Source organism: Citrus clementina, unplaced genomic scaffold (assembly GCF_000493195.1).
Source record: "Citrus clementina cultivar Clemenules unplaced genomic scaffold, Citrus_clementina_v1.0 scaffold_6, whole genome shotgun sequence".
In the NCBI taxonomy this organism is placed as follows: Eukaryota; Viridiplantae; Streptophyta; class Magnoliopsida; order Sapindales; family Rutaceae; genus Citrus; species Citrus x clementina.
In genome coordinates, this window is record NW_006262139.1 from 9461027 (window position 1) to 9471579 (window position 10553).

The 10553-nt window shown below is 34.9% G+C and overlaps 2 protein-coding genes across 4 annotated transcripts; one reads left to right on the plus strand and one right to left on the minus strand.

Moving 5' to 3' along the window:
* Nucleotides 1–847: 847 nt before the first annotated feature.
* On the minus strand, nucleotides 848–1901 carry LOC112097340. Its single transcript, XM_024182525.1, has 2 exons — nucleotides 1235–1901; nucleotides 848–1122 (listed from the first exon to the last, which is right to left on the minus strand). Exons 1-2 carry the CDS (start codon nucleotides 1899–1901, stop codon nucleotides 848–850), a joined length of 942 nt encoding a protein of 313 aa, XP_024038293.1.
* Nucleotides 1902–3745: 1844 nt separating this feature from the next.
* Nucleotides 3746–10436, plus strand: LOC18038958 (INO80 complex subunit D). Of its 3 annotated transcripts, none has more exons than XM_006428654.2 (3): nucleotides 3746–4303; nucleotides 5386–5851; nucleotides 10117–10436. In XM_006428654.2, the coding sequence occupies exons 1-2, from the start codon at nucleotides 3834–3836 to the stop codon at nucleotides 5648–5650; spliced, it is 735 nt and encodes a 244-aa protein (XP_006428717.1). In that variant the 5' UTR covers nucleotides 3746–3833; the 3' UTR covers nucleotides 5651–5851; nucleotides 10117–10436. The 3 variants fall into 3 exon arrangements, with proteins under 3 accessions (XP_006428717.1, XP_024038095.1, XP_024038096.1); XM_024182327.1 differs by having other exon boundaries at nucleotides 10181–10436; XM_024182328.1 differs by lacking the exon at nucleotides 10117–10436 and adding an exon at nucleotides 8454–9082.
* The last annotated feature ends 117 nt before the right edge of the window (nucleotides 10437–10553 follow it).

The window sequence follows — 10553 nt, forward strand, 5'->3', positions numbered from 1 at the left end:
AATAATACGCCATGCTGGGACAGACGGTGTGGGAGGGAATTGTACAAATAAACAATGGAGAATATTGTGAGTGTGGTAGGGTTTGAAATAGCTGAAAAGCTGAAGTTTTACTACAATGCAAGAAAATGAAAAGCAGAAATAATGACATGGCTGATAATATTTTGAGTGCTAATAACATTTTGAAAAATTTTAAGCTCCTACTAAGATTCTAGCAGTGCTTCTACATAAATTGATCGCCATCATATGGGATCCTGATGAATCACTAGCTTTGCATTACTTTCAATGCTAAATTACTAATAGTCTGGGTCTCTGGGAAGTATGAAACTTGAAATTTCTCTTCTCATGTTGAGCACAATCAATGAGCTGAGCCATACAGCCTGTGTGGTTATTAATTACTCTAGCATAAAACAGTCATATAACTAAAATTTCAACTAGTGAAAGAGGGTACTTGAGAAAAATTTAAAACAATCGTATAACTAGAAATTCAAGATCATCATTCATATACTGTCATCTACTTGAAATGAAAAATTCAGGGGACTAAAGAAACTTCAAAACAAACTTAGAACTAGCATTCAAACACTACATGAATCAATATGGAAAAAGAAACTTATCATTTGCATGGCTGTATGTATTAGAAAGTCTTATCACCTAAACATGCCTATTTGAAGTTGGATCAATCGGGAAACTGGAGACAACTTAAGACAATCATATAGCTACCAAATTCAACTGCTACAACATCATTATCACTTGCATATCTCTATGAAATTAATCAGTCAGGGTACTAAGTACTAACTAGCAATTTCCAATCCCTGCGTGTAGTCAATAATGTAATGTAGTAAAAAAAATCTTACAATAATGTATCACTTGACTCAACAAAAACAAAAGAATCTTCCTCCTGTTCCGCCTGTTTCTCCTCTATGTTCGCTTCATCAGCTCCCTCCGTCTTCGCTTCATCAGCTACCTCCTCCTTCGCCTCCAGTTCGATTGTTTCAGCTCCCTCCTCCTCCTCCGCCTCTAATTCGCATGCTTCAGCTCCCTCCTCCTTCGCCTCTGACTTGTTTGCTTCAGCACATTCCTCTTCCTGCTTCGCCTCTAGATTATTTGCTTCATCTCCGTTGGAATCTGCAAAAAAGAAAGAAGGGGAAAAGAAAAAAATGAGTTCATGGAATTTAATCAAAACTGAAGAAAAAGGAAAAATTGTTAGTGTAATCTTTATGTTGTATCCACCACTCACCAGAAACTTGATCCTGAGGTGACTGTATCTGATCTACCACTGACTGCCGTGCTACATTTTTTAAGTGCAAGACTGCAAAGATACCGATGAGGAAGGGGATCATAAGAACTCCTGTCTCCAAGAAGCGACCATCGAAGATTGTCCGGACAAGCAGTTGAAAAAGTTGCAGATGTACAACCACTTGTACAATCTCCTCCCTTTTTCCCCGAAAATCTGCTGGAATGAGTCCGTGGTTAAGCCCAGAGTAGCTTGTGTATTGAAGGACGAGCACTGACTGGAGGAATGCGAAGCCAAATATCGAGGATGGGTTATTGTGTATCCTACGGTAAATGATTTCTTGAAGTATTACAGCTCCCATGTGGACCAAAAATCCCGAGCGAAGACGATGTTGGACTATGCAGACAAACAAGACTGATTGCCGAAGATATAATATCAGAAACAATGCCGCGAATAGCAAAAATATCATCGGACATTGTATCAAGACAAAGTAGATCGTGCTGTAGTGTGACCGCAATGAATTCAAATATGCAACACTCTTCACAATCCATGCGAGTGCCAAGAAAAACCAGGAAGCTCTCCTCCATTTGTCCACTTTATTGAATCTTTCCAGAACATCTAACACTGCCTTCTTCAGCTTCTTCCCGACGACATTCTTCCAGTGAATCATTTTGATGAATGTTTCAGAAGTCACCACTGTCTTCAACATCTGCTTGACGGGAAAGAAAGAGAGATTAAGCAAGAAAAAGAACTTGAAAAGAAAATTGAAATGTTTCCCATGTTTACTTGCAACATCTATAATTCATTCCCACGATATGGATGGGTTAAAAGCCACGGTTCCAGAGGTACCCTTAAAAGTAAGTTTCAGTTTCTCTATGCGCCTAGTCTAAAATATTTTCTCCGGAATGCGAGTTTCAGTAATGTACAAGGGTAGATATAGAACAAGGCAATGAGAAGAGAATTGAGCACCTGTGACAGTTTCTGCCAGTTTTGTGCCAGGATACACGCTAGGATAGCAGTAAGAATGGATGGCACTCCCAGATTGACAGTGGTGAGCCCGAAATAGCCGCAGATTGATTGTAAAATGCCACAAACCAATGGTATTCCATAGAGGCATCCTGCAGATATCTGAGGAAGCAAGAGTGAAAAAATAAATAAACAACTATGATACAACAGATAACAGAGACAAGATAAAAAGATCACAAAAAAAAAAAAAAAAAAAAACAATTACAAATCTAAAATTTAGTTATTATATACAAGTGACTGTCAAACCTGCCATCAAAAGTTAAGATAATTTAACCCATGTGTTAAGCTTACTAGAGCTTCGATTTCACAGCCAAAAAAGGGAGATATTACTAATACATACGGTCCCAATACCAAAGCCACAAAGTCATATTTGCTAACTACTATTTAGAAGAGTTGTGACTTTTATGCCATGAAGCCACAATACTAGAAGGAATTTAATTAGATAATACATGCAAAACAACTCAAAACAATAAAACCTCCCATTACACATAATTTCGGACTGTGCCATAACAGAATTGACACGAATGACAAAAAAAAAAAAAAAAAAAAAATTAACAAGCACTCAAAAGTATGTTATCAATTAGCCTAAAAAAAATTAGTACCGCAAGTAACTTTTGTTCGGAATCCATGGAATCACTAAAACAAACAGAGAATCAGCAGAAATTGCGACGGCAACAAACAAAAAGAGAAATTATTTGTAAGAGAGAGCAAATTAAATTGTATTCGGGAACACGAAAGCTTACGGAAATTCCTCTTTATTTTATATAATAGTATGTGTTTGTTTTTGTTCTTTTTCTTAGTGAACAAGGAATTAGGAGTTTAGTGCAAGTGTAGAAGGAGAAAACTAGAGGATTAAACGGCCATATTACTCTTTTCGATATAGTTGCTGGCCGGAAATATAGTACCCAGAATGGCAATCCAGTAATTCTGTTGAATCGTAAGAATTCTTTTATAAGTAAAATCCAAACAAGAATATATTCACCTACAAATTACTTTGTCAATAATTATCGGATATAAATTGATGTACATATTCGTGTGTGAGTTTAATATTATTGGTGTGATGGAGTAATACTAGGTCTCCTAATATTCAAGTCTTAATTTGAATTTCAATTAATGTCGTATTCATCGATTAGATAATCGTTAAATAATTTTATAAGTTATGAAATCATTATAGATAAACTACACATAACATTAGGATTTAAATGTTAGGATCGTAATATTATTGTATTAATTACATTAAATTTTATATTTTTACATTTTGTTCATAAAAAATTCAAAATTTTATTATCCACTGTCACCTTATTGTTGAAATATCAGTCCTCTGCTAAATTTGGGTAACATTTTTTTATTGTTTTTTCTTTAAACAAAAATAGGTGTTATTGCGAGGACCTTGGTGAAAATGTTTTACAGAATATAGTACTTTTTGTCATATTTATAAAATTCCGGGCCACAAGATATTATTACCCCAAAAGGAAGTTTCGACGCATCCGACTTTTTTTTTTTTCTCTCTCTTAAAAACCCTAAAACCATCCATTTTCCCTCGCCGACTAGTTGACTCAGTGTTGTTATTTCATCAATGGCCGATCGCTCACAGCCGCCGCCGCCGATGGAGCGTACGGCCTTCGACACGGCGGACGACGAGACGTCGGCGCTGTCGACAGCGGAGTTCCTGACTCGTTACGAAGTCCTAAAACGGCGATTGCAGCGAGTGAAACGACTTAAGAAGCTATACAAGACGCATTACTGGGCGTTAATGGAAGAATTGAGAAGCAGCTACAGAAAGTATTACTGGGAGTATGGGAAGAGCCCGTACAAAGAAGATGATAATAATAATAATAATAACAACAAAATTAATGAGAATAGTAATAATAATAATAATAATAATAATGCGGAAAAGAAGGACATTGAGGAAGGGGGATTTGTGAAGAAGTGTGGGATGGCGGGGTGTAAAACGAAGGCGATGCCGATGACGAGGTTTTGTCACCTGCATATTTTGTCTGATTCGAAGCAGAAGCTTTACAAGGGCTGCTCTTATGTTACTAAAAGGTATTTAATTTATTCCATTTAATTTATTTATTATTTGTTGTTGAATTATTCTGGTATCTTTAAAACAAGTATTTAGCGTTCACTTGCATTTATTGAAATTGTTTCGGTTTTGTTTATTGTCATTTTTTTCTGATACGCAAGTATTTTAGCAGCTATGAATTGGTTTAGTTTTTGAATTTGTATTGATAGAATGAAGGAAACTAACCAACAAAATTGAATTTAGTGTAAATTATAGGATTCCTCCAATTAACTTCGGGGAATATTTCTTCTTCATCTTGAATGTAAAAGTACTAAAGCCTTGGTTGATTTGGTTTTTGAATTTGTTTAGTTTACGTTTTTGCTGAAGTATTTGAATGGATGTTCGCATGAATTTCTGATTTTTTTTCTTTTTATGAATTTTAGAATTTCATGGTGTGTTCTGTGACTCTCAGAACTATCTGGGTCGAACTGCCTCGTAGCCAAAAGTTTTAAGAGGACTAATGAAATTTGCATAAATGCTTATGGGATCTGTGCTTTTTGCTTACTTTTCTGTGAGTGGTATTCAGCATCTAATTGTGTCTCATAGAACTCATGATTAAAGTATTTTGGGAGTTGTGGATGTTAGGTTGATGTTATTGGCCATTTAAACATGATATACTGCAGTATGATTGATCTTAATTTATTGAAGGGGGTTTAGCGCATGGAGAGGAGTGAAAGGGCTTCAATTTAAGTCACTGCAAAGACTTTATTGCAATCATTTATGTATATAGATTTAGCTGGATCACCTTCTCCACTTGCATATAGTACTCAAAAAGAGATTTTGGGGCTAGAAAATAGCCAATAGTCAGGTTTCCAGTGGTCATAAGCCTAATTAATTGTTATGTTGTAGTAAGAGACAATGATTGCAATCTGCACCACACATCATACTCAGTTAGCTATATTTGCCCATATGAATTATTTTGGTGGTTATATGACATACTTGTATTACACTGGCATTTATGTTCACAGTGGCATCTTGTTTTGGTTACAATGCCCAAACAGATGCTAAATCATATTTTCTTTTCCAAAATATTTCTCCTAGTGATATGATAATCTATATGCAGTGGGCAGACTGGGCCTATTCTTTGTGGGAAGCCGATTCTGAGGTCTACTGTTCCTTCTCTATGCCCCATGCATTTTCAGAAGGCTGAAAGGCATGTTGCACGAGCCCTGAAAAAGGCAGGTCTAAATGTCACTTCACCAAGTAAGGTTGCTCCAAAGTTACATGTTGTAGTTGCTGAATATGTGCGCCAAATTCAAACAAAAAGAAGAGCTGCACAAAAGGCAGCTATTGCTAAAGTTGATATTAAAGAAGAGAAAACTAGTTGAGGCTCTTGATTGTTCTGTGATGAAAATTGTTAAGGTAGATTTTTGTGCAGATTTTTTTTTCTCTATAGTTAGAGATGTTAGTGGTGTACCAGATTGAGATTTCAAATCTGGGATCTTTCGATTGTACTGAATCGATGGAGCAGAGTCTTTGGTGGGGTATTGGACTTATGCCTCGGGAGACAATTCTTTGTGCATACTAAGGTACTTCTTCATTTTTTCCTCTCATGATTCTTTTATTATTTTTTAATGATTTTTGCTACCAGCTTTGTATTGTTTTGATTTGTTTTGCTCATACAATGAATTCCTTATATTTTATATTTTGTAGATGATGAACAAATGCTTATATCAAGTTAGGTTTATTGATTAGGTGTGCCCTAGTATAAGCTTTGAATATTTTCAATTTGTGATACTTATTGCATTTCCAAAGAAAGTATCATTTTAAGTCAAGCATTTGATGGTTAGATGTTACGAACATGGGCTAAATGGGGTTGTTATCGCTGCGCACTTATATAATTTGTGGGACAACTTGAGCCTAGTTCATTGCATCGTGGTTCTTTATTGTGTCAAATTACTCGCTTGTCATTGTAAGAACTTTTTCTTTTTTATCCTAATCTTTAAGTCCATATTTAGGAGCAAGTATGCTTTCCTTTTTTATTTATCTTTCTGGCAGTAAATGCTTCAATTCATTGATAAAACAGACTATTTTCAAGTATATTTTAATATTATATACTAGTTTTGAATGCTTTATGTGACAGAAAAATTTTTCATTTGGAGGAACCTTTTCTATATAGGACCTTTTGTTACCACTATAAAAAGAAAATGTAGTTGATTGAATGAAAGTTTACTGGTAAGTAGTTCTTATAGGTGAACTGTGTTTCTTGTGCTTATAAATGATTACTACCAGAGAGGCAGGTAAAGATAAGGGACAGTATTTTAGCTGTCTTCGATTTTGGGCTCTTATGGACGGGTTTGTATTCATCAAGGTTCTTTAATGAAGTTAATTTTACTAGCTGCTATACAAAAGTCGGTTACTAACTTTAGGACTTCAATTTCCATTTTCATGAGATTAAGGAAAGTGTGAATTAGAGACGATGTCATTCTAGAATTGAGAGCTAATATATTGCTGGCTGCTAGATCAAATGCTTGTGTGACATTTAGAATCTTATCTTGCAGACAATAATATATTAATCTTGCTTGCATTTAGCATTTAGGGCATTTTTGAGGGACGGGATTATTTATGTGATTGGACTATGTTTTGTGGAGAAATTCTCTAGTACATTGGAGGTTCCACATTACAATCTAATGTGCAACAACCGACTAATGAGAGCGGGGCCTCATAGCAAATATGTTGAAAATTTTTGAAATAAAAATAGAGTTTCCCTCCCTTTCCAACTTTTTTGAATATTTTCATAAAGAGAGAGAGAGAGAGAGAGAAACAATAATGTTTTTCTCTTTTTCCATTAACTTGTTCCAATTCTTTTTATCTCTCTTCATTCTTCATCTCTCTGTTCGACCGAAGTGGCTGCCATTTTTGAAACGTAGCAAAGAAGATTTTTGATGAATTAAATGATTTTGGCCGCCTTTCCTCACCATGTGCTCCATCATTACAGTCCCCGCCTTTTTGACTGGATTGCACCCATTGCTTTGCTGGGTTGCCGTTAAGAAATTGATAAAAGCGAGAACTCTGACAACGGTGTTCAAGTCAAGGATTTGAACAAATGCTGAGTCTAAGTCTTAGGAGAGGAAAACCATCATAAAATCTTTCGCTCTTGTAGTGAAGAAACCTTTTTGCTTTTGGTGCAAAATCATCATCATAAAAAATCTTCTTCAATAAGCTTCAATGGCAGCCACCAAAACAAAGATGAAGATCGAGGGGAGAGAGGGCAAAAATTGAGGTAACGGAGAGAGACCGCAACATTAATTTTTTTTTTTTTATTGGAAATATTAAAGAATGTTGGACGGATAAAGAAGAGAGGAAAACATAATTTTTTTTTTAATTTTTCAACATGTATAGCCATGTGCAATTATCATTAGTTGATGGTTCAACATTAAATTAGGATGTGGAACCTCCGATGTACTGTAGAATTTCCCCATTTTGTGATTAATTTCAGTACAATGTCTGGATGACTCAAATTTGACAAGAGCAGTTGTCCCATCAAAATATTTATGTTATATTTGGGAGCTAGGAGCAAATGGGAGACTGAACTGACTCAGTATTAATTTTTAGCTCAATGTTTGGGACTCTCTCATGGTGCCAATTGAATTATCCTAACCTCTAAAATTGTCACATATTTAAGGGTCTCTTGTAGCCTAGTAATTATTTGTATTCATGTTTAATATTGGGGTAATTAGTTAATGATATGGATTTGAATGCATGGAGAGGAGACGGTGTTTTGGAGCAAATGATATCTGTTTGCTTCCTTTCAAAAGTGAAAAGCATAGTTGTATGAGAATCACTAATTCAATAACTTTTGCACAATGTCATGTAATTTTCTCAACCATGAAAATAATGTATATCAGTGTCAGTCTTGCTGATGTCATGTTATGTTTTACCAAAATATTAGACCAAAAAATAAAATCTAAAATCTTAATTATGTTTGAGGAAATGGGTTCCATTCCATGAATTCATCAATCAAGATTGATTGAGAATATTTCTGGAAAAAAAATGAAAAATAAACTTGGGTATATCAAACCAATTCTTATACGACATTTAGTCTTATGAATATGGGATTAATTTGGAGGATGAGACTACTAGTTTTGTCCCATTCAAGTTATGTTAACATGGGATACGTTCGCTTTTCAGGGGTGCATTGAAACTAAAGAGAAGTCATGTGAACATGAGACCATCACAAATCACAATAGTTCCATGAAATAGTTCTTTCCCGTTGATAGATAGATTCGACTGTCAAACATGCCCTAAATGGCTGACTTGTCCCAGTTCCAAGAAGTATCATGCTTGGGAATTATTCATAGAGTTGGGTATTTTTTTTTTCCTCTGAGATTGTTGTTCCAGTCCCTAGTTGTCTCATATCTGAGAGCTTTAAGGGGCAACTTTAGTTGTTCTGTCATTCTAATTAGTCACATATTCATAGGATTAGTTTGGTTTCACTCAAGTTCCTTGATAAGTTACAGCTGTTGTAACTTTCATCCTGCCGTACCCCTAGCCCCACCCTTATACTCATATTTGGGCAGATTGTAAGTAAAGCAACTGTAACTGAGCCTGCCTTTCAAATTTGTCTATATAATTCCTGTCAATTAAAGATTTGATGAGTCATGAACTACTTTATAGTTAAGGTTATTTGTATATATTGTGTGGTTTAGGAAAATATAACATGACAATGGCAAACAGGGACAATGCCCCAATGATATCCTCGGTTGAAAAAGCTAGATAATATTGTGCAAAAGTAGTTGAAATAATTTGTTTTTGTTTATTAACGGATGAAGAAAAATTATATTTGCCCCCCAAAAAAAAGGTTGTACAAAATCACTAAAGACAAAAAATATCTCATTACAAGACAAAATATTTCACTACAAGACAAATTGTAATTTTTGTTTTGTAGTGAAATATTTTTTGTTTTATAATAAAATATTTTTTGTCTTTAGTGATTTTTTTCAAATATCAATACTTAGCATATGATATGCATATACTTTTCACTTTTGGTTGGAAGTTGGTGTTTGTTTTGGGGGCTCGGTCAAGTACGTGCTGTCTTCCTTTATGTGCATAATGATCATGATATCTCCTGTAATTAATTTTAATTATGTAGTTATTTTTCAGTTGCATGAAACTAAAGACCTCAGATGTAAGGCATACTCTAGAGTCTCATAACTTGTCTTCATCATCTCAACAATGCAAGCTTCTGCTAATGTTATGTTTTTCCAACCGACAGACTGAGTCAAGAATGCAAAAGTATTTAAAAACATAATTGCCAAGATGAAGGCAGGTTCTACTACTCATTGATCAAAGTTAGATTAAGGATATTTTTGAGAAATATAAGAATAGTGCAGTTGCCCCTGAAACATTTGATCAGATGCTGATTGCATGCTGTTAGGGTCTAACCGAGAGTGAGTCTAACATAATGCAAAAGTTAAATGAATTTGGAACTTAAATATATCCAGATATGAGTGTTGCCGTGGCACTTCATGGGGGTAACCCTGCCTGGAGGTAGGAGGACCTGTACCCACCATTTAACGAGCTATCCAAAAAGCTGCTTGATCTATTATCTGATTTAAACTTTTACTGCATTGTACTTTACAGTTTATTTGTTAAATTCATTAATGCTGGATTTTTAGAAACAGCATTTTGGTAAAAAAATTTTGTTAAATTCTGTGTTGAACATGAGTTTCTTTGAAATACGTGCTCCTACTGACATTTTTTCTTGACAACAATTTTTCTTGACCATCTTCTTTAGTAATTTTACAAGTCATTTCTGCTCTCTTAAGAATTTTTTTCTCCTCCATAATTCTAGGGCAGTTGAAGTATATCATGCATGGTTTCACATCATAAATTCTAGTGGATTCAACTGACTGCAGATTTGAGGACCTTTGTTGAGGAGGAAAATGGGTGATGTAAATTCAGAAGAGAATTCCGCATATATTTGTTATTGGATTTCGATTGTGGAGGAAAAGTAAAAATCATCGTTGACAGTTGGAATAGCTGTGTAGTGTTCAAATTTTGTTATGTATTTCGTACTTTGATCTGTTGTTCTTGTCAGAAGATCTATAACTAAAACAATTATATGTATGTGTGTGTGTGTATTTGGTGAATGAAGAATCAAAATTTACTCCCCGTTATCTTTGTTTATATCTCCATGTCCCATCAATGCTCTAGGGCATTATGTATATACAAACACCTTATATCGTGAAGCTGTGTGTGTTAAGCTTTCGTTAGGGATCTGTAGGGCAC

Coding starts and splice junctions, on each gene's coding strand:
- LOC112097340 (XM_024182525.1), bottom strand. CDS start 1,901: ATGATTCACTGGAAGAATGTCGTCGGGAAGAAGCTGAAGAAGGCAGTG. Junction 1,123..1,234: donor ACCTCAGGATCAAGTTTCTG/GTGAGTGGTGGA, acceptor TCTTTTTTGCAG/ATTCCAACGGAGATGAAGCA.
- LOC18038958 (XM_006428654.2), top strand. CDS start 3,834: ATGGCCGATCGCTCACAGCCGCCGCCGCCGATGGAGCGTACGGCCTTC. Junction 4,304..5,385: donor TGCTCTTATGTTACTAAAAG/GTATTTAATTTA, acceptor ATCTATATGCAG/TGGGCAGACTGGGCCTATTC.